This window comes from Macaca mulatta, chromosome 10 (assembly GCF_049350105.2).
Source record: "Macaca mulatta isolate MMU2019108-1 chromosome 10, T2T-MMU8v2.0, whole genome shotgun sequence".
In the NCBI taxonomy this organism is placed as follows: Eukaryota; Metazoa; Chordata; class Mammalia; order Primates; family Cercopithecidae; genus Macaca; species Macaca mulatta.
The window spans coordinates 31,494,115-31,516,873 of record NC_133415.1 but is presented as its reverse complement, the minus strand read 5'-3'; the positions used below and the strand labels follow the sequence as shown (position 1 = coordinate 31,516,873).

Below are 22,759 nucleotides of genomic sequence, written 5' to 3'. Positions count from 1 at the left end.
ATTGTACAAAAAAGGAGATGAAGACCCATTATCTTACCCAGCTTAGCAGTAAGTAAACAAATTTACATAGTGATCACAATAGGGACAGATTGGCAAATCACATCCTCCTGCACCTGTTTTTATAAATGAAGTTTATGATTTTTTGTTTGTTTTGTTTTGAGACAGAGTCTCCTCTGTTGCCCAAGCTAGAGTACTGTGCCACGATCACAGCTCACTGCAGCCTCAACTTCCCAGGCTCAGGTGATTTTCCCATCACAGCCTCCCAAGTAGCTAGGACCATAGGTGCATTCCACCATGCTCAGCTAATTTTTTTTTTTTTTTTTTTTTTTTGAGATGGAGTCTCGCTCTGTCACCAGGCTGGAGTGCAGTGGCGTGATCTCGGCTCACTGCAGCCTCTGCCTCCTGGGTTCAGGCGATTCCCCTGCCTCAGCCTCCTGAGGAGCTGGGACTACAGGCACCCACCACCATCCCGGTCTTAATTTTTTGTATTTTAGTAGAGACGGGGTTTCACCGTGTTAACCAGGATGGCCTCGATCTACTGACCTCATGATCCACCCGCCTAACCCCCCCCAAGTGCTGGGATTACAGGCGTGAGCCACCGCATCTGGCTGCCAGATAGTAAATATTTCAGGCTCTGCAGGTCATACCATCTCTGTTGTGACTACTTAGCCTTCTGTCATAGTGCAAAAGTAGCCATCAATGAGGCCAGATGCAGTGGCCAAGTTAAGAGGCTCACTTAAAGCCAAGAGTTCAACACTAGCCTAACAAGATGGCAAGACCCTGTCTCTACAAAAACAAAAAAAAATTAGCTGGATGTGGTAGCTCACACCTGCAGTCCCAGCACATGGGAGGCTGTGGTAGGAGGATCACTTGAGCCCAGGAGTTTGAGGTTACAGTAAGCTATGATCCACTGCACTCCAGCCTAGACAAAAGCTGGAGTAAATATATATATATGTAAATATATATAATTTTTTTTTTTTTTTACAATCTACTTAATAGAAAGCTTGCCAACCTCTAGATCAAACTACACATTTGATAACTATTTGGTGGATATAAATTAGGGAGAAGAGAGTACAAATCAACTAAAATCCTTATTGATAGTAAGTCCAGACTCCAAAACAGAATGAATAAGACAGTAGTGTAAGAATACTATTTAGACACGTAGAGATAAATGCAGGAGAAAGTGCTAAAATAATTCAAAGTGATTCACATTATATAGTATGGGATGGAGTTGGGGAGACAAACTAGTTTTCGTTTTAAGCCTTTTTGAGAACCACTTACTTAAATTCTATTCAGGAATTACTTTGATAAAGCCGAAAAATCATTTTAAATCCACTGAACAGAACTCACCAAGACTTACAGTATCTGCGCTCAAGCTCTTCTGGAGTCTGGGGTCACTGGGTTCATCTCCGGCTGCCAGGAGCCACCACGGATGCCTGCAGTCCCCTCCATCCCTGCTCCTCCTCCTGGGTCTTCACACTAGGATCCCCATTCTGGGTGGTCCCTGGGGATTATTAACCATTTTCCTTCCTCCCTCCCCTCCCCTCAGGCCAAGCAGCAGGAAGTAGCAGTGAGCAGAAGGGAACAGCCCTCGCCTTGCCCCAGCCCTTCCTCAGCCCCAACTCTGCCGCTCCAATGAGGGGTCCCGGGCACTTGACAGCCATCCTCCTCTTCCCAGTCACCAGGTCCATGCTGCTGTAACTGTGCACACATTGCTGCTTCCCAGACAGCCTCAGCTAACTCAGGCCAACACTGCCCAAGAGCATACTGACACCAAAGTGCCAGTCCACTGGCCCAGTGCACACCCCCAGGACCCACCAAGCACCTCACCACCAAGCACCACTGAATGGTGGCAGGCAGATGCCCATCCCAGACACCACCCTCCTAAGACTTAGAAGCCATGTCACTTTGCTAGAGAGAACAGCCAAAGCAGAAACTGGAGGTCCCACACCAGTTTTCAATCAAGCTTTTAATGAAAAGATCATAAAATAACAGTTTCTCATCGCTGTACATTAAGACTGCACACTTCTGAATGGAGAGATCAGTCGTTGGTGAATTGCTTTTCTTTCTATGACACTGGGCAGCTGTGTAGCTGCAGTTCTGACCTGAATTTATACAAACTCTCAAGGGACATGAACTCAATGTGACGAGTGACAGCGGCGGTGGCCAGTACAGGAGTGCGATCCCGGTGTCCCTCCCCCCTGCTGGGAAGGGCATAAAACAAAACATGATCCCTCTTCCAGTTCCAATTAAACAAAACAGCTATAACCCCATCCCTCCCCCCTCCCCTTCGAGGTATTTGCGAGAAATGAGCCAGTGCCCAACCTGGGCCCCCCCGGGTGGGGGAGGGCAGAGGGAAGCTAGTGATGGGTGGGGTAGAGAGGTTCCCCTCAGCACCTGGCCCCACGGGGCCCGCCAAGTGGAGGGTGGGAGCCCTGGGGATCCTCCCTACCCCAGTGAGGTCTGTTATGCAGCATTTTTGAGGTCAATAAATTACAGCAATAAATAGCAAGGTGAGGTAGGGGGAGGGGGTCCTGGTAGAAAGTTAAAGTGGGGTGACTGAAGCCGGGGCATCCTAGGAAGGGGGTCCTGGGCAGCCTCAGTTCCCACCGCTCATGCCCACCCCTACCCCGGCGTGGAATGTCAGACTGAGGCTCCAGTTAGGTCCCTCCCCAGCCCCTCACTCCTGGCATCTTGATTCACAGGTTCAGTAACATCTGCCCCGACGGGGTACTGGGAAATAGGACCTTGGTCCCTTTAGGGGGCATGCCAGGGCTGAGAGCCCTTGTCTGCTCTAAGGCCTGGCGCCTTTGGCTTTTGTCCCCCACGCCTGGGGGGTGGACGGATGCAGCCTCCTGCTCCCTGAGCCCTGCCCTCCGGCTGCCCAGGCCTCACCCCAACTCAGGATGGCGGCAGGAGGGCAGGGGGTCAGCCTGCCCAGCGGCCCAGCCCGGATCGCACTCCTGCATGGGGTCTGAGGTCCAGTGAATACTGACAGGTTGGGGGAGTGGGTGGGCGGCCCGGCGCCCCCGAGTGGTGACGAACGGGAAACACACATGGCTGCCTGAGGTGGGGAAAGTCGATGAGGGTCCGGATTGCTCATTTCACAGGCTGAGGTGTATGGCTATGCTGCAAGTCTCTGAGATTCTTATTTGCTTAAAGGTTCATCTTTTCTCTTCCTTTTTTTTGCAATCCTGGAGGAGCCCTTGCTGGGGCTCGGTCCGGCGGGAGCGTGCAGTGGCGGAGCCCGGCCTGCCACCCGCTCACTCGCCCTAAGTCTGAGAAATAAATACATTCATCACTGCACAAACATATTGATACAAAAACAACACTGTTAAGAGTGTTTGCACCGTCTATGTTGGTAAGGACCAGACCCAGTCAGCCCCCTCTGCTGTCTGGGGTGGGGTTAAGGGTCCCCACTCCTGGGGACCCACCAGAGTCGACTGAGCCGTGCAAAGGTCCCGGCTTTTTGGCTTGAGTGGGACCCTCACATCAACCCATCCCCGAGGGTCACGGGCAGAGCAGCAGGGGACCCAAGCCCAGACTCAGGTCCTGTGGCCAGAACTGACAGCCATCCCCGTGTAGGCTAGCTGGTCAGGACCAGCGTGGTCCGGCCAGAGGGCCTTGGGGGTTGGTCAGCACGGGCCCAAGCTCTTTGGTGCCAGCTGGGCTTGGAGGGGCCCTGGGAATGGGGACGAGGGTTCAGGTGACTCCAGGGAGGCTTCCAGTCCCTTCCCCAGTCCCAGGGCTGCCCTTCTCTGCTCGTGAACCACTCCAGGGCCAACTCAGAAGGGCTTCCAGCAGCAGGGGAGGGTTCCCTGGACTGGCCTTACAGCTGCTGAGGTCTGAAACTGTAAAAGCTTATGTAAACAATGAGATAAATATATTAGTATCTTTTTTCTGAGCCCATGGAGGTTCCATACTCATTCAAAATGTGCTTTGGTTTAAAAAATAGGCTTTGTGAATTTGGGTATGAGCTTATTTTTTTTTCTTTTTTCTTTGTTTATCCTCTCTTTCCTACATGATATCTGCTATGTTCTGATTCCTGTTTCTCCGAAACATTCAGGAATTAAGTGACAAACGCAGAGAACTGTAAGCCGCCTTGGCCTCCAATAACCCAGTTTCCTTATGAGGCTCTTAACATCTCCACACACACACACACTCGCACACACCCAACGTGGAAATCAAAGGAAAAAGAAAACAAAGCCAAATGTTGTGTTAATCCCGCCCTGTCCCAAAAACCCTTAAAGTCTTAAATAGGAAACTAGTGTTCTGCTTTCTCATTAAAATACAGAAAAGGCTCGATACAATACTAAGGTGGGTACAATACTATGTCGCACAAACGTCGTTGAGTGAGGGGCCTCTGCTCCCAGTCCCTGAAGTTCTGCAAAGGAATCACCTACTTTCACAAGTCACCTCACAGATGCGGCTGCCCACAGCCCGGGAGGCCACGCACACGGCCAGGTGTGTGCACATTTCCTGTGCGGTACAGACTTTGTGTCACGTGGCTTAAGTGCTGATGGGGTGGGGTGGGGTCAGGACAGCGGGGGCGCCCTGAGTAAGGATGGAGTCCATGGGTCTCCTCCCCCCAGGTCCCCAGCCTGACTTGCTGGAACCTGAGACCCAGGGCCCAGTTCTGTTTCCCACCACCAGGAGGGAAGAAGGGCCGTCTCAGGCTGGGATCACCACAGGGAGGGATCAGCCAGGAGCCTCATCTGCCCGACTCCCTCACCCCAAACACGCCGCTCCCCACTTGGGTCCCTGAACTCAGGCTCTGTTTCTAGCTGGAGGGTCTCTAGAGGGGTGGGGGTAGGGGATGACTGTATTTTTTTGGTCTAAACTTAAAATAGAATGAAAAGAGAAAACAAAAAAAAAAAAATGGTGAAGCAAGATGACGATAAAGCCTGCTGGCCCAGCCCCACAGCTCCAGCTGGCTGAAGACAGTGGGACTGAGATCAGCAACCTTGGTCTGGCCTTGAGAGCCCACTTCGGGGCCCATGGAAGTATCTGAGGCTGGCTGAGGAAGCCCAAGATGAGGGGCGAGAGGTTGGCCCCTAGACGGTGGCCGGGGGCCAGGACTGCTCAGGGAAGTGCAATCCCTGTTCCCCAGAGGGCCCTGTGGTCAGCTCTCTCAAGCTCAAACTCTTGCAGGAATGGAGGGTGGGAGTGGCAGGATGAGGGCTCACTTCTGCCTCACCCTGGCCAGGAGCTGCAAAGAACTGCCACCCTCCTCATGGCTCCCGTCAGCACCCAGTACCTGGCTCCAGGCTGGGGCCTCACACCCCTCCCCTATGCCACAAACAGAGGTTCGTGTTCCCGGGTTGCCAGGGTCCCCTCGGGGTGCATGTGGCCCAAGGCTCAAAGGGAAAACACAGGTGAGCTGCAGGCACTGGGCCACTCGGCACCCTGCTGGCTCCTGCACACGACTTCCTGGGCGCTTGTCAAGGGCTTCCACTGCCAGTCACCAACATATTGTCACGAATTCAAGAGGTAGCAAAATGTCAGAAGTCTCCACCTTGTTCAGTGAGGAAGCAGGGAAAGCGAAACGTCTGCCCATGCGTACAGCACACACCACACAGACACACACACACACGCACACACACAAAAATGAAAACGAGTACCGACGGCCCCGGCATCGAGTCCAGCCTCCCCCCACCCCCCGGAACCCCAGACCTTCCAGTTCAAACAGTCACATAAACGTTACACTGGTTTTTCTCTTAATAAAAAACAAGTACCTCTAAACAAAGAATATTCCTTGGAAACTACAGAAAAGCACTCTCTCCTGAGGCAGCCGAGGCAGGGCTCAGGGACCAGGGAAGCCTTTGGGCAAGAAGGGCTTCTGGGGCCTGGAGAGGTGGCGCACCAGCACCCCTGCAGCGCCAGAGCCGGGGGACGCGCAGGAGGGCCAGCGGCCCCTGTTACATTCAGTCTTCAGACCCAGGCTCAGCCCGGAGGGGGCGGGAAGAAAATAAGCTATTGTTTGTTTTGGTTTAAAGAACAAAAATCAAAAAGAAAAACAGAGGAGCAGATCAGTAGGTATAACAGCAACACAGGCCCAGAGGGCTCTTTAGTTGTAGAGAGGTAGGCGGTGGGGTCACCCTGACTGTCCCAGCGCCAGTGAGCAGTGCCACCCTGGCTCAAGGAGGGAGGGATCTGCACCCCCAGCACCTGTTCCCTGCAGAACCAGGGCCGCACGCGCCCGCACAGACACAAGCACACACACAGACACGGCTAGCGGGGTGGGGCCTGCTCCTGACACCACCCTGGCCGTGGCCAGCGTCCCACTGCCCTCTTTCTCCAAGCCGACTGCAGCAAAGGGACCAGGTCCCAGCGAGACCCACGTGACCCAGCCCACAGGCCCTGCGGTGGCCCCCGCGGGGAGCTGGGGGCCTGGGTGGGATGGGGAGGTAGACGGGCTGGGACCCCTGGCTTCCCTCCTCTCGGCTCTGCTTGGTACAGACTGTCGATTAAAGCTCTGGGTGTGGGCAGTGGGGGCCAGAGGGGCCACCCGGAGCCTCCACTGGACCCAGGGTCTCGCCCCTGCCGCTGCATCACCTCGCTTCTCCTTCCATGGGTTCCCGGGGAGCAAGGTGGCAGAGGGCGCCCGCGGGTCTTTGGCTTCTAGGAGGGAGAAGTGTGCATGCGCAGGTGGCTGATGAGGTTGCGCTGCTGGGTGAACTTGCCCCCGCACAGCTGGCACTCGTAAGGCTTCTCGCCCGAGTGCACACGCATGTGCTCGGTGAGGCGGTACTGGCGGGTGAAGCGCATGCCACACTCATCGCAGGCGAAAGGCTTCAGGCCCAGGTGGCTCCGCATGTGGCGCGTCATGGTGCCGCGCTGCGTGAACATCTTGCCACAGATGTTGCAGGGGAAGGGCCGCGTCAGCCAGTGCGTCTTCTCGTGCTGCCGCAGCGTGGCTGGGTCCTTGTAGGTCTTCTCGCAGACCGAACACTTGAAGGGCCGGGGCTCAGCCGCGTAGGCTGCGCTGGGCGCTGACAGGTCCTCGGCCTCCTCCTCGGCACCCCCACTGCCTGTCTCGTAGGCCCCCTCTTCCTTGATGAACAGCTCTTCCTCCGTGTGAGTCTCCACGTGCGCATTGAGCTGCTCGGAGCTGGGGAAGCCCTTGGCGCAGGGGATGCACACGTACAAGTTGTCCCCATAGGACACTGTCTCGTAGCCCTCCTGCCGGTACATGTAGTGGGCGCTGGCGTGGCCGCTGCCCCCCTCGCTCCCGCTCTGCGCGCTATCTTCACTTGCATCCTTGCCGTTTTCCTCCTCCTCCTTGCAGGGGTAAGGGGGCTCCCCATAGGGCCCGCTAGGGCCAGCCCCACCAGCCAGGATACCATTGGGAACCCTGTCCCCGACCCCCTCGCCCTCCTCTCCCGGGCAGGGACCCTTGGGCCCCGCTTCTCTCCGCTCAAAGGGGGAGCCAGCCACAGGCTCCTTCTTGCCCCACTCCTTCTTCCGAGTGGAGTGCCGGAGGCTCTTCCGAGGCTGCCCGCCAGGCGCCTCCAGCAGGCTCAGGTGGTTGTCCTCGGCCCCCTCCAGATCCATGGGCTCATCGGGGGTGCCCCCCAGCTCAGAATAAGAGGCACTGTTGGCAACGGGAGGGGCAGAGGCCGCAGGGGGCGACCCATGTTGGCTGTCGCTCAGTTGGGCTGGGTCATCGGGAGTGAGGTGGGGACCTGGCGTAGCAGGAGGCAAGGGTGGGCTTTTCTTGGACAGGTCCAAGCCCAGCTCCTGCTCGCAGCCCCCACTGCTCCCGTTGGTACTGCTGCTGCAGCCCCCCAGGCCCGCCTCCCCGCCAGCTGGACAGACGGCCCGGCCCAGACCTTGCACGCTATCCTGGTTAGAGCCACCAAGAAAGAGCTCATCGTCTGAGCCTTTGGCTTGCGGGAGGTCCTGGGGGGCGTGGGCCCCCTTGCGCCCATCCACAAGCCCGTGATACCGAGCCTGGATGACAGAGGCTGTGGACAGCCGCTGGCTGCGGGGGGGTCGCCCTATGCCGGCAGCCCCCGCCCGCCCAGAGCCAAAGGGCTTGCCGGCTCGCTTGAGTTTGCGGCGGCAGAGGGCTGCCAACTCGGGCAGCTGGAGGTAGCTGGCGGCAGTAAGGAGGGTGCTGAAGTTGGGCTCGGCTGGCTGGTCACTGGGCAGCAGCTTGCCTGTGTAGATGAAGTCCAAGATCTGCTGGAACACCGTGGAGCTGACCATGTCTGTGTCCAGGTTGATGAGGTTGTCGTGCAGGACCAGGGACTTGAAGTAGATGCTGCTGGCGGCCAGGACATTTTTGTGGGCCCGGAAGATGGAGTTCTCCACCATGATGATGACGTCACACAGGAAGCCCTTGGTCCTCTGCTGGTTCAGCTGCAGCAGGAGCTGCTTCGAGTGGCTGGGCAGCTCCATGTCGGGCCCCATGTCCCCGCGCCCTGCCCACGCGCACCACCTGTGGGCAAGAACAGGCATGCACGCGTCAGATGACTGGGACACTCGGACCAGGGCTCTAGGGCAGGGTGGGGCTCGACAAGGCAAAGTGCCTCAGAACTTACCCCACACAGGGCAGCAGCCCCTGTGGCACAGTACACGGCACATAAGCCCACAATGCCCCCTGCATGCAGGCGTAGTATATGTGTCCCCTCACTGAGGACTCAAACTGAGAAGGGACAGAGGCCCCTGCCCCATTTGCACTAATAAGAAAACGGAGGTGGAGGATGATGAGGTGACAAATAGAGAAACAGGGATTTGCATTTGGTTTCACAGCCCGGGCTACTGTCTCTACACTAAATGAAGTCGATGACACACCCTCAGGCACCAGAAGGGGACCCAAAAATGACCAGCAGATGGCTTTAAACCTAAGAAAGCAGAGACCTCCCTGAGAGGAGCTTGTCTTGAAAGCTGGCAAAAATCCCCCAAAACTAAATGTTCCCTTTGAAATACGGCAGGGCCCAAATCAAACTGCCAGCAGCCTCTGGTGTGCAGCCTTGGCTCTGTTGGTATGCCTCCCAAGCCACCTGAGAGGCTGACCAAGCTTTGCCAGAAGTCACGTGGCTGCCTCCCAGATGCTGCAGTCGGCCTGCAGCCCCGCCTCTCCCCAAGGCCCTGGGCCACCTTGCACTCTGGGCGGGTGCCAAGTGCTGCCCCAGCCTGGGCTTCCAGGTACCAAGCAGGAAAGGCAGTCTGGGCCAAACACCTGGCACCACCTGAACCCTCCATCCTCTCTAGGAAGGGCAGCGCCATCTGGGCCTAGGAAAGTTGGCCAGCTGGCCTCCGTGTCACAGACTGGCACAGGCGCTAACCGAATTCAGTAAGCAAGAAACACACCGACGCCACTGGTCTCTGCAGGAACCCTGCCAGCCCAGGTGTATTTCTGCTTGTGCGGCAGCAAGCCATGGGGTTTCGAGAGCGGGTGCTCCTCACCACGCTTCCCATCCCCACTGAGCAGCTTCCTCTGCCATGGACCAGGCACCCCACAGTGGGAATGCAAGGGCAGCGCACACGGGTGCACAGTGGGCACCAGATGGACCCCAGGGGGGAAGAGAGAAATGCTGCTCCAAGGGAAGAGGCAAGGACTGTGGCCGGCAGTGTAGAGAATGACTCTGGAATGTTTTGAATGACTCAAAGCCATCCTCAGCCCTAAGCCCAACTCCCCAGTGCAAAACACAGTACGCTCAGCTCCATCCTCTCACCCCTACCAGAGCCCCTCAGAGAATAGCTCAGCAGGAGGGTTCTGGGGAAGGCATGCCAGTGTACAGGTGGCCACCTGTGCCCTGGACAGGCTCACAAGCTTCCACAGGGCAGGGGGCCAGTGGAGACAGGAACTTTCCTCACTGACTCACGGCTGCTGGACAACTGAGCAGCGGGGCCCACAGGCAGCTCTGAGCCTCACAGTTCAGGGTCCAGACTCTCAGCAGCTGAACTACTCTCAGCCACTGCCCTCTGGGATCTACTGCCCCTCCCAGAGTGTCCAGCCCTGCCTCCCAGAGCAGAGCCTTGGAAAGGGTCCCACCCTACCCAACCTTCCCATGACAGAAACTCTCCCCAGCCCCATGCCTGCCCTTGTTTGCAAAGACAAAGGAAAACCCTAACATTCACAGACCCCTGAAGGTGCCGGAGCTCAATGTGAACACGCAAGAGCGCAACACAGCCTGGAACACCACTGGCACTCAGAGCCTAACAGCAAGAGGCAGCAAGCACCTGCAGGGGCTCTCTGCCTAGCAGCCCAGCCCACAGCAGCTCAGAAGAGTGCTCATGGGCTGAAGACTTCACGAACCAATCCTCCTCTGCTCCCTGGCCCCTCAATCCACCAGGCAGGGACAAAGAGCCCCCAAGGTGTGGCTTCCACACTGGGCCCCGGTAGCCGCTTAGCTCCCAGAAAACATCAGTGCCGGCTCTGCCAGCGCCCAGACACCTGGTACCCTGAGACTGGCAACGGGGCTGGCAGAGGGCAGTAGCCCCCAGGCTCCCTCCACACTGCCCAGTGCTGTGTGCACACAAAGGACCACGGGTCAGACAGCGATAGAGGCTGAGCTGTGGGGCTGTGCGCCACCCAGAGAGCTCCGGGGAAAGGGGCCAGTGGCGGTCCTCCCTCCCCTGCGCCTCACCGGAATGCCAAGGGCCCAGACACCATGTGAGCAGCAGCCAGCGGGGGGGGGCCTCCTGAGCGCGTGGCCTTCCTGGGGGCGCATCAATGCCTGGTCACCTGGGGAAGAGAAGACGAACACAGTCACCCAGACAGCCATCAGTGAAGAGAGGGAAGGGCGATGAAGGGAAGCACCTGGGGGTCTCTGGCTGGGGCACCAGGGGCAGCCCAGCAGGAGACTGTGGGAGCCACAGTTGTCCCTTTTGACAACCAGGAAAAGTAAAGACCAGGGAACAGGTCTAGGGAGTTCAGAGGGTGCGATACCTCCCCCTCTAATACACACAAGGAGATTATGGACACCCAGGGGTCACCTAGGCCAGGGGGCGCTGGTGGCAGACACACAATTCCTGGCCTGTGGGTGTGGTGGCAGGAGGCCTGGGCAGGGCCCTTCCCAGGCTGGTCACATTTACATAACAAAAGGTCAAAATTGGAGCCACTTGTGCAAGGCTATTTATAAGAACCAGTCTCAACCGCTTCTGGCTCCCCTGTTCCTTCCCTTCCTGATTACTCTTACCCCCTCCCTGCCCAGAGGGCCCAGCCCCCTAGCCAGACCACATGGCCTTCCCTCTCCAGAGGTTTCACTGCCTAAGGGCTCGCCCAAGCTGCAGGCCTGGGCTTTCAATACCGGCCCACCAAACCCTTGGGCAGCTGCCACCAGCAAAGGGCGGGCTCCCTCCCACCCCCAGAGCTCTGGGTCCTGAGGGAGGGGGGATCCTGAAGTGGTGGGTCCTTGCACCCCACACCTGCCAGCCTGGGCCCCCATGGAACAGAGCCGGGGTCAGGGAGGGGGCGTGCAGTGGCCCGTCTCCATTTCCCCTTCCCCCACTCCACCCCCAGGGCCAGGGAGGCTCAGCAGGTCCCTCAGGAATGTGACCAGACCCGGGGTGCCGGCCCAGGGTTGGGAGGCCTAGGCTGAAGCTGGCCAGCTGTCTCTCCAGCCCCTAGTGCAGCTCCCCTCTGGGTGGGGGGTGTGAGGGGAGGGGTGCATGGCTGGTCCAGGACCCCACCAAAGGCCCAGAGGGCAGCAGAACCAGCTCTGTTGGCAGGAAGCCCAAGGGTGTCGATAGTTAGCGAGGGTTGGACCTGGTGGGCTAACGCTGGGCTGAGGCCAGTCAGGCAGGGGCCACTGAAACACTGGCAGGAGCAGTCAGAAAACTGGATAGAGGGTCTCGGTGGCACACTGGAGACAATCAGACACCATCATCCAGCCCTGTGCCACTTTACCTGCTCCCCAACCACTGCCCCTCAGGACCCAGTCAACCAGAGCCCTGCTGGGCAGAGCGTCTGCCAAACTCCGCAACCAGGGGTCACCTGACTTTGCCAGAGGCCAGGCCAGCTACTGGATGCCGCGCAGGGAGTGGGTGGTAGAACAGGACTGGGGGGCACCTGAGTGCCATGGGGGTGGGAACACCCTCCATCAGTGCCCACTGCCTGGCCCTGACAGGCACTTCACAAGCCCAGGCTAGGACTAGGTCTCTCCACCAAGGAAGGATGGCCCCAGGCTGGGTCAGCTGTCACACAGAACAGGGCAGGGCTCCTCCCTGCGCCCTCCACTTGAGGCAAGGGTGTCAGAGCCACATGCAGAAAGTTCACAGCAAGCACAATGCCACCATGCCTGCCATCTACACCAGCTGGGCTGAGTCTGGGCCACGTCTAGGCCACCACTGTGTCTGCAAGCAGCAATGCAGCCTCACCCCATGCAGGGGTGGGGGGTGGCACACGCCATTCTGCTGCAAAACCCCTACTAAGCACTGCTCTTTCCTTCTCAGCCACAGAGCTCTGCCCTACCCGCTCACCGCTGGGCATGAAACAGCAAGCGCCTACCCTGGAGGACCCCGCCTGGGGAGTGCCAGGTAACTAGAAACACAGCTCTGGGCGCTGGCCCGGATGCTGGTGCCCAGCCCTGGCAGCAGCTGACTGCAGGCTGCGATGAGGATGCCGCCTGGCACCCAGCAGCCCCTGGCAGCAGGCCCGGGCAGCAGGCCTATCAGCCCCAAGGCTAGCACGCCCAGCCCTGGCCTACTGCCCTGCCAGAACGCTAGCTCCCAGGACGCCCAGGATCTGGGGCAGTGGGGCAGCAGGCCTGGGCTATCGGGGCCAGCTGGGCATTCGCCTAAGGCTGTGACCCGTCGCCTCCCTGGGACAGAGCCTTCAGGGGTCCAGGGGAGAGGCAAGAAGGGTAGCACAGAAACTATCTCCCCAGTTAGGATCCCTCAGCTTCAGGATTCCCCCTGTAGATGGACTGGCCCCAGCTGGGAAGGGCAAGAACCCCAGCAGCTGGAGGGAGGGCCAGCTCTCTCTGGGGAACCCAGAAGGTCTGCAGGAAGGAACCCAAAGCCTCTGGGTTACCTTCCCAGGCCTTCTGTTAGAGCAGATGCACAGCCCTGTTTACGGAACTGTCAACACGTAACTGCTCTCCTTTCCTTCCCCTCCCAGTGCCTGCCACTAAAAAGCCAGAAAGCCATGTCCCCGAACACTGAGGGCAGGCCCAGGGCCCAGGCAGGCGCTAGGGGGCTGGAACACTCCAGCCTCTCAAGCCACTGGTGGCACATGCCCAAGCCCTGCAGAGCTGGACCAGCCACAGCAGCCCCACCCCCGCTCTGTTCACCCTCAAGGAACTTACAGTAAGGCAGCCCAAGGCCCAGTCAGAGCCTACCCGGCCCAGCAAGTCCATTCTGTGGCAATAAAAACCTTGGGGACACACATATCCAACTGCTAAATAAGATTATCTGTGGGACTGGGATTATAAAAAAAACCATGGTATCTGCATGTTATATTCATTTCTGTAATACTCAACATTTTTAAAAAGTATTACTTTTTTTTTTTTTCTGAGATGGAGTCTCGTTCTGTCCCCCAGGCTGGAGTGCAGTGGCGTGATGTTGGCTCACTGCAAGCTCCGCCTTCCGGGTTCATGCCATTCTCCCAAGTAGCTGGGACTACAGGCGCCTGCCACCATGTCCAGCTAATTTTTTGTATTTTTAGTAGAGACGGGGTTTCCCCGTGTTAGTCAGGATGGTCTCGATCTTCTGACCTCGTGATCAGCCCACCTCGGCCTCCCCAAGTGTTGGGATTACAGGTGTGAGCCACCGCGCCCGGCCAAAAATACAAAGGGCAGAAATGATGCAGAGACATGGATGAACCTCACAGTCATGGCACTGAGTGCAAGAAGCCTTTTGCACGAGAACAGACTGCATGACTCCATTTACATTAAGTTCTAGAATAGGCAAAACGGACTGAGGGTAAAAACCACAGCAGGAGGGACAGGTGAGGACTGCCCAGGATGGGGTGAGGGACAAATGCCCACCATTGCCTGGCCCTGACAGGACTATCCAGGATGGGGCATGAGGAACTCTTTGGGGTGAGGGCAGCTCTCTATCTTGCTGGGAGTCTGGGTTAAGGTAAATGAAAATACAATTTTAGGCACTTAATTGCATGTAAACTGTACTTCCAATGAAACTTCCAGACAGAGGCTTTCACAGGACATTCCCAGTTCAGAAACTCAGCACGATACCCTGTTCCCTCCTGGAAACACCACCAGCTAACATTTACTGGGCACTGTTGTATGCCCTACCATGTGCTGTGTCACTGGACCCTCAGGGCCACCCAGGAGCCTGTGTGTTCTGTCCATGTGATGAGGTGGGACCCTCTCATCTTCACACAGCACAGCTGAGCCTCAAACCCAGCACTCACCCCGACCTCTCACCTCCCCACGAGGTAGGAAAACCTGGGGCTGAAAGTGTGGAGGGACATGTCACCTGCAGCCCTGGGCACAGGACACCCCCTTCTCACTAATGATTTCCAGACCACCCAGGGGATTAGTTCTCAATTTTCCAACTGGCACAGAGACCAAGGGCGACGGGGAAACAGCTTGGAAGGGCAAAGATGCCACAGCGGGAACAGGTTCCTGTCCCTCCCAGCTGCTCCCCAGCTGGGTGGCCCTCAGAGCATCTCCAGAGGGCAGTCAAAAGCCCCAGGCCAAGACCACCCTGCACTCTGGATCCCTCTACTCGCTCCCCAAATGCAGACCAGCCAAATAGCCAATGGGGATGGCAGAGGGCAGGGCACTGTGCACCCCTCACTGCCTCCTGACACTCGAAGCAGCCCCCCATTGGGGGACCCACTAGTCCATGATCCTATGCGAGGTCAGGCCACACCTGCCCGCGTGTAGAGCCTCTGGTCAGTCCACGTGGCTGCAGGGGCCCATGGGGAGGCTAGAACAGGGTCACCTCAAGGCCTTTTTTCTTTCTTTTTTTTTTTTTTTTTGAGACAGAGTCTTGCTCTGTGCCCCAGGCTGGAGTGCAGTGGCGCCATCTCGGCTCACTGCAAGCTCCGCCCCCCCGGGTTCACGCCATTCTCCTGCCTCAGCCTCCCGAGTAGCTGGGACTACAGGCGCCTGCCACCTCGCCCGGCTAATTTTCTTGTATTTTTAGTAGAGACGGGGTTTCACCGTGTTAGCCAGGATGGTCTCGATCTCCTGACCTCGTGATCCACCCGTCTCGGCCTCCCAAAGTGCTAGGATTACAGGCTTGAGCCACCGCGCCCGGCCAAGGCCTTTTTTCTAAGCACCCAATAAAAGGCAGGAGAGTGTGCTCTGGTCAGCATCTTTCAAAGGCCAGAAGAGAGGAGGTTTTCAGATAAAAGTGATCCCTGTGGAGGCAGAAAGCAGAGAACTCCAGCCCCCAATATGAGAGGCACTGCCCCAACCCAGCCTGGACACCCACCTTGCCTAGAGCCTTGGCCTCCAAGAAGCCAGGCATTCAGAATCGCTCCAGATGCTGGGCCCCCACATGGCTCCTTCTGGAGGCCCTGCCTCTGGGAGACAGGAACACATCTCACGCCCACCTCCAGGCCCACAAGTGGGGGTCAAACTCAGGGTGTGGTCTCAGCTACATGATACCCGCCTTCAGTGTCTGGCTCCTACAGGCAGAACGTGCCCTCCTGGAGGCCAGCACAGGCACCCAGACTGAAACTTCTGGCTCACACCCAGCCAGGAGGGAGGCCTGGGGGAGAAGGGTGAAGACCAGGAAAGGGCGCCGCCCCAAGCAGGCCACCCCGCCTAGCCCTCCTAGGATCCTTCTCATCCACCTTCCTCCCCGGAAGCCATCCCTAACTTCCCCAGAAAGGGGCTTCCTGCATGAGGCCTGGAGCTATACTGGAGGACTGAGGAGAAGCTCCCTCCAGCCCACCCCCAAGGAGCAGCACCTTAACCACCTCCCAGCCTAAACAAAAGTAACAGTGAAATGGGAACCCTCCAGCTGACGCCAAGACAGCTGAGAGTGAGCAGGGCCGCCCACGGCCCGCCCAAGCTCCACTGTCAGGTGGGAGGGACAAGCATGCCAGGCTGAGAAGCCATGCTGGGCAGGGCAGGGCCACCAGGCTGAGAAGCCATGCTGGGCAGGGCAGGGCCACCAGGCAACTTCCACATCCCAGAGGTCTAAGTACATCTGACCAGGATCAGAGAGAGCCCCAGACTTGCTGCCACTCCTCCCAAACTTAAGTCTAAGGTCAGATCGGCCCTGGTCCCAGACCAACCCCCAACTATAGTCACCTCATAACTTCAGGTGTGGCTGGGACAGATGCAGCTGCAAGGGGTGGCCCTGTGTGAGCTCAGCCTCTTCCCAGGGGCCCCTAAGCCATGGGAGAGACTGGAGGGCACAAGGCAGCCAGGCAGGAGGCAGCCAGGATCTAGAAGCGCCCCAAGGCCCAACCCCTGGACAGACCAACCAACCCTGCACAGTCACAAGCCCAGGACTTTGTTCATCCTATCCCTATGGCCTGGAGTCCTCCCTGAGAAAGACTTGGTAAACAAGAGATAGCTCCAAGGGGCCAAGGCTGCACCTCGCCCACCGCCACAGCCCTGTATGAGATGGTAGCCCATGTGTGGGCAGGTCTGATCTCCTCAATCTTCCCACAGGCCCATTGAGCGGGGCGTTATCTCTGCAGTTTCAGATAAGAAATTAAAGGTTCTTGGGGGTTAAGCAACTTGCCCAGGGTCACAAGAGCATGTAGGTAGCAAAGTGAGGACTCAAAGCCTGACTCCAGAGCTGTAGTCTGACGACCCCACCCTAATGCAGGCAGGGCCAGGGATGCCACTCACACAGGGTTTCCAACTGCCAAGCTGCTTGGGGGAGTCACAGGAGGCACTGCCCTCTATGCACTGGTGTGCCAGGAGGAGGGACTCAGTCTGCACCTCCAGCCTCACTCTCCCACCCCCCCACCCCCCAGCACCACCTGCATATCCACAGCAGGGCCTCACCTGGGTGCATTCTCCCAAACTCACTGTGAGGGCATGGGGTCTGCCTGGCTCCTTCATCAGAAGTGACAAGGTGGGGCCCCAATCACACAGCCTGCTTTGGAGGCCCAGGTGGAGCTTGCTGCTCCTCTGGGAACACCCCCACCCTCCATGACCTCCTTCCCTGTCCCTCCAGGCATGGGCTGGTGGTGGGTGGGGCTCACTGCTCTGGGCAAGCCCAGCCATGCAATCCAGCCTAGACCTGGATGCCGGCCAGCAGCTCCTGGCTCTTCTCCCAGACCATCCTCCTGGAAAGCAACAGGCTCCACAAATGCCAGGAGCCCAGCTCTCCCCAATGCAGCTTCTACAAAATAAACACTCGGGTTCCACTCAACACATTGGTGATGCAGCAATTGGGACCTGAGGCTGGCCTCCTCCTTCTCTGCTCCTCAGGCCAGCCCTGTGGCCTAGAGTGAGGAAGGTAGCATCCACCCCAGCCCAGTGACTTTCCCAAGCCTGTTCTGAAATGCCCATGGGTCCTACTGACAACCTCGTGCTGCCCACAGCAGGGCCGAGCCCTGCATGGTCCGAGCCACCCGCCCATGTGTACTGTCCCTTCTGAGAGGTGAGGAAGCACAGGCTAACACTCCAGCACAAGGAAAAGGCTAGAATGGGCTGCTGAGAGGAGAGCTGGACTGAAGATGCCTCCAAACTGTGCTTCCCCAGAAGCTACAGCCTTGGTCCCCTCACTCTCATCACTTCCGGGTTTGGAGCCAGCAAGGAGCGAGGCCAGGAAGACCTTGGAGGCCTGCAGCTGATTTCCCCTGCTAGGGCTGGCACCAAGGAGGGCCTGGGGCCCTAGCACCATCTGGCTGAGAGTTCTGAGACAGGATATTGGAGAGAGGCAGGGGAACACTGCTTTAAGAAGCGGAATAGGCCAGGCGCGGTGGCTCAAGCCTGTAATCCCAGCTCTTTGGGAGGCCGAGACGGGCGGATCACGAGGTCAGGAGATCGAGACCATCCTGGCTACAACGGTGAAACCCCGTCTCTACTAAAAAAAAATACAAAAAACTAGCCGGGCGAGGTGGTGGGCGCCTGTAGTCCCAGCTACTCGGGAGGCTGAGGCAGGAGAATGGCATAAACCCGGGAGGCGGAGCTTGCAGTGAGCCGAGATCCGGCCACTCCACTCCAGCCTGGGCAACAGAGCGAGACTCTGTCTCAAAAAAAAAAAAAAAAAAAAAAAGCAGCAGCACACTAACAGCTAGGCACGGTTTGTAATCTCAGCACTTTGGGAGGCTGAGGCGGGCGGATCATGAGGTCAGGAGATCAAGACCATCCTGGCTAACACTGTGAAACCCCGTCTCTACTAAAAATACAAAAAATTAGCCGGGTGTGGTGGCACGCACCTGTAGTCCCAGCTACTCTGGAGGCTGAGGCAGGAGAATTGCTTGAACCTGGGAGGCGGAGCTTGCAGTGAGCCTAGATCGCACCACTGCACTCCAGCCTGGGTGACAGAGTCAGACTCTGTCTCAAAAAAAAGAAGCAGAATAACAATTTAAGATTGTGATAGTTACTACGAATGCTGTGCTCACCTCCAAACTCCATTCCAACACCACCCTGCCTCCCAAGAGGGACCTGAGTGTGGGGGTAAAAGGCTTGCTGGCAGCCACAGAGCAGGAGCCCATGCAAGACCACTAGAGGATGTGCAGCTGCTGTTCCTAGTAGGTGAGGAAAAGGCAGGAATCTGGCAGCCACGTATGTCAAGAGGCAAAACGGGCCCTGTGCTGGTTTCTGCAGTCCTCTCCAGCCCGCTTCCCTGCTCTTCTTGCTCATTGGCCATGACCCAAGAAACAGCAGCAGCACCACCAGGGATCTTGTTAGAAATGCAGACGCTCAGGCTCCATCCAGCTCTAACCACCAGAACCCTGGGGGCTCAAACACACAGTCAAGTCTGAGAAGGGCTAGGTTAGAAGCTTTTTTTCCTTCTTTTGTTTTTACCTGGACACCACTGATTGGAAAGCTCTCCATGGCCTGAAAGCCAAGTGCTCTACAAGGAGTAAATGCTTAAGGGATGGGCATCAAGTGGAAAGAGAAGGCCCCCAAAACGAAGACACATGTCCCATGTACACAAGCTCACAGGCTGGTGAATACAAACGGTAGACCTAGAATGTGCCACACCAAGGCTAAGCCTGTTACCACAGGTACCAGAATGGTGACCATGCCTGAGGGTTCCACAAACTCTGATCAGAGAAGCAGGCATGAGTGGCAGACAGAGAACACAGCTCTGTGTGGCAGGGAAGGAGGACAAGCAATGGCAGCACAGCAGACCATAGGTGGAAATTCTACATGCAAGGCACTAAATGGGCGAGGAAAGCCTGGGCCGCCCAGGTGGAAGGCACTATCATGATCATCTCTCTCACCCCAGGGACACCTTAAAACGAGGTAACTGAGCCCCAAAGGGAAGCACCCAGCACAGCTGAGTCACAGAGCTGCAGCCATCCAGCCCACGGCTCCAGGAGAGACTCTCCAACTTCACAGTTTCAAAATCAACCCTAGCAGCTAACAATTTCTTAATGCCAAGTAAAGATTAGAATTAGAAACAAACAGAAACCCTATCATCTTCTACCAGCATTACTTCATAAAAGAAAACATTTCAATGATTGAAGAGCAGGAAGAACTACTGGCAGTCCTGCACCTATGCAGTTCTCCAGGCCTGGCAAAGGCTCGGCAACTGGCATTAAGGAGCCGCTGCACTGTCTGTACACAATACCGCCTGACCCCCTGGGCTGGGACAAGACTGAGATGACATGCTGAAAGCGAATCCAAAATAACAAAAACACAAAAATTCAACAACAGACACTAAAGATGGGATTTTGATTAGCCAAACAAAGGCTAAAATAGTATATCCCAGGGATGAAAGGGAAACGGGGATGTTTTTAAACAAGAACAGGACTGTTCTAGAAAGAATAAGAACGTCAAAGCCTATCAGGAAAAAGGTAACACCAAATGTTGGAAAGGCAATAAGGCAACCAGAAGTCTCACATGCTTTATAATTTTTTATTTTCTTGAGAGAGAGTCTTGCTCTGTCACCCAGGCTGGAGTGCAGTGGCAAGATCTCGGCTCACTGCAATCTCCGCCTCCCGGGTTCAAGCAATTCTCCTGCCTCAGCCTCCCAAGTAGCTGGGATTACAGAGGAGGGCAGTGCGCCATCACACCCAGATAACTTTTGTATTTTCCACAGAGATGGCATTTCACCGTATTGGCCAGGCTGGTCTCCAACTCCTGGCCTCAAGTGATCTGCCCACCTCAGCCTCCCAAAGTACTGAGATTATAGGCATGAGTCACTGCACCTGGCCAGAAAACTCACATGGTTTAGAAAACCCTTGGATGGTACAATCTAAAGCTGTGGGCCCAAGGCCCAGGGTGGTGGCCCACGCCTATAATCTCAGCACTTTGGGAGGCCAAGGTGGGTGGATCGCCTGAGGTCAGGAGTCTGAGACTAGCCTAGCAAACATGGTGAAATCCCGTCTCTACTAAAAATACAAAAATTAGTCGGGCGCGGTGGCAGGCTCCTGTAATCCCAGCTATTTGGGAGGCTGAGGCAGGAGAATCACTTGAACCCAGGAGGCGGAGGTTGCAGTGAGCTGAGATTGCGCCACTGCACTCCAGCCTGGCGACAAGAGCAAGACTTCGTCTCTAAATAAATAAATAAAGCAAGCAAGCAAGCTAGCCAGCTGTGGGCCCAAAAACTCACCCAAGGTATACGCCAACAAGAATGCACACGTGGCCGGGCACGGTGGCTCAAGCCTGTAATCCCAGCACTTTGGGAGGCCGAGACGGGCGGATCACTAGGTCAGGAGATCGAGACCATCCTGGCTAACACGGTGAAACCCCGTCTCTACTAAAAAATACAAAAAACTAGCCGGGCGAGGTGGCGGGCGCCTGTAGTCCCAGCTACTCAGGAGGCTGAGACAGGAGAATGGCGCGAACCCGGGAGGCGGAGCTTGCAGTGAGCTGAGATCCGGCCACTGCACTCCAGCCTGGGCGACAGAGCGAGACTCCGTCTCAAAAAAAAAAAAAAAAAAAAAAAAAAGAATGCACACATATGCGCACCAAACAGGCAGGCACACTCATGAAGGCCCAACACTGGAAAACAACTCCTATGGCCACCCTGAGAAGGGGCAGCTGCAGGTAGAAGAGACTATGATCCAGCAGTGAACAGGACAGACATTTAGGTTGAACTGTATGAATTTACCTTTTAGGGGTAAAAACACAGCTGATTGCTGATAATTTCACATGATTTGACTTACAAACAACACAAATGAATCTCTCAAATATACTTTTGCGCAAAGATGCCACAGCCAAAAAGACAGTTACAGTTCTATTTGCATACATTCAAAAAAAGCAGGCAGCACTAATCATATGGGTGGGGGTTGAGAGTGACTAAAAGCTTCAGGATACATGAGGGGCTTCCAGGGTTGTGTTTCTCACTCTGGATGCTCGTTACAAGGGCATATCATTTGTAAAGAACTCTTGGAGCTATGCACACTTCTTACATAGGACGTCCTTGAATTCAATACAGTGCACAGAAACCTTCAGAAGGGAAGCAGAGATCAACTTCATCCTGATCAGCAAGCAGACTCAGTCCAGGCAGCAACCTCTCCTGGACCCCCAACCAATAACAGCAACACAGGAAGCAGAACATTGGCAGGACAGCTGGCAATGCCACAATGTCCAGGAGCTCCATCCTAGAGGAGGGAGCTCACACAAGCCAGCCAGGAGCCCACGGGAAACAGAGAGACTACTGTAAATCCTTATGAGGAGCAGACTCATGTCTGCTATCTAAAAGATAAAAACCTGATAATGTTTTTAAGCTGTCCTAAGGTCCAATTGACTTTTTTTTTTTTTTGAGACAGTTTTCCTCTTGTTGCCCAGGAAAAGTGCGATGGCGCAATCTCGGCTCACCGCAACCTCCACCTCCCGGGTTCAAGCAATTCTTCTGCCTCAGCCTCCTGAGTAGCTGGGATTACAAGCGTGCACTACTACACCCGGCTAATTTTGTATTTTTAGTAGAGACGGGGTTTCTCCATGTTGGTCAGGCTGACCTGGAACTCCCAACCTCAGGTGATCCGCCCACCTCGGCCTCCTAAAGTGCTGGGATTACAGGCGTGAGCCACCACACCCAGCCCCAATTGACACTTCTAAAGGAGAAGGGGTTCTGCAAATCCTGAAAGGCAACCCCAGGAGAAACAGGAAATTTGGGAGCACGGCAAGCGAGGTTCAAACAGGACACCAAATAATTCCCAGCAAAAACCTCCAGCAGGTCCTGGTGGCAGCCAGCTAGGGCAGGAGCCGGCTGGGCATATCAAAGGGAGGAAGCCAAGAAGAAAATGGGTGAGGCTCTCAGGGATTTAGGGTCAAAGGAAGCTGCTGGGGAGAAGGAAACAGCCCACTTGTTCCTTCATAGGTAATCAACACACAAACCCCCCATTGCCTCAAATGGCTCAGGAGCTACAGCCAACGATCAAGGATCAAGTTATTTTACTCCAAATAAGAAAAAAAAAAAAAGTTATACATTCGGTATCCATTGGAAGTTTTGTGATTTTTTGTGTCTTTCTCTGTCACCCAGGCTGGAGTGCAGTGGCACGATCATAGCTCACTGCAACCTCTAATTTCTGGGCTCAAGGGATCCTCCCGTCTCAGCCTTTTGAGTAGCCGGAACTAAAGGTGCATGCCACAATGCCTAGCCAATTTTTAAAATTTTCTGTAGACATGAGGTCTCACTATGTTTTCCAAGCTGGTCTCAAACTCCTGGGCTCAAGTGATCCTGCTGCCTCAGCCTTCCAAAATGTTGGGATTACAAGTGTGAGCCACTGTACCAGGCCTTAAAA

General features: G+C 56.0%; 1 protein-coding gene across 2 annotated transcripts in view; it reads right to left on the bottom strand.

The window, feature by feature from the left end:
- Positions 1-1,954: 1,954 nt before the first annotated feature.
- The window catches only part of HIC2 (HIC ZBTB transcriptional repressor 2), a 36,140-nt gene continuing 15,335 nt past the window's right edge, over positions 1,955-22,759 (bottom strand). Inside the window, exons 2-3 of one of the 2 annotated variants that reach the window (XM_028827944.2) lie at positions 10,599-10,696; positions 1,955-8,443 (exon numbers count right to left, since the gene is read on the bottom strand). In XM_028827944.2, coding sequence (XP_028683777.2) covers positions 6,622-8,443; positions 10,599-10,624 — 1,848 coding nt within the window. In that variant the 5' untranslated portion in view covers positions 10,625-10,696 and the 3' untranslated portion in view covers positions 1,955-6,621. The remainder of the gene's footprint in view (positions 8,444-10,598; positions 10,697-22,759) is intronic. The other variant, XM_077950717.1, reaches the window with a different exon arrangement.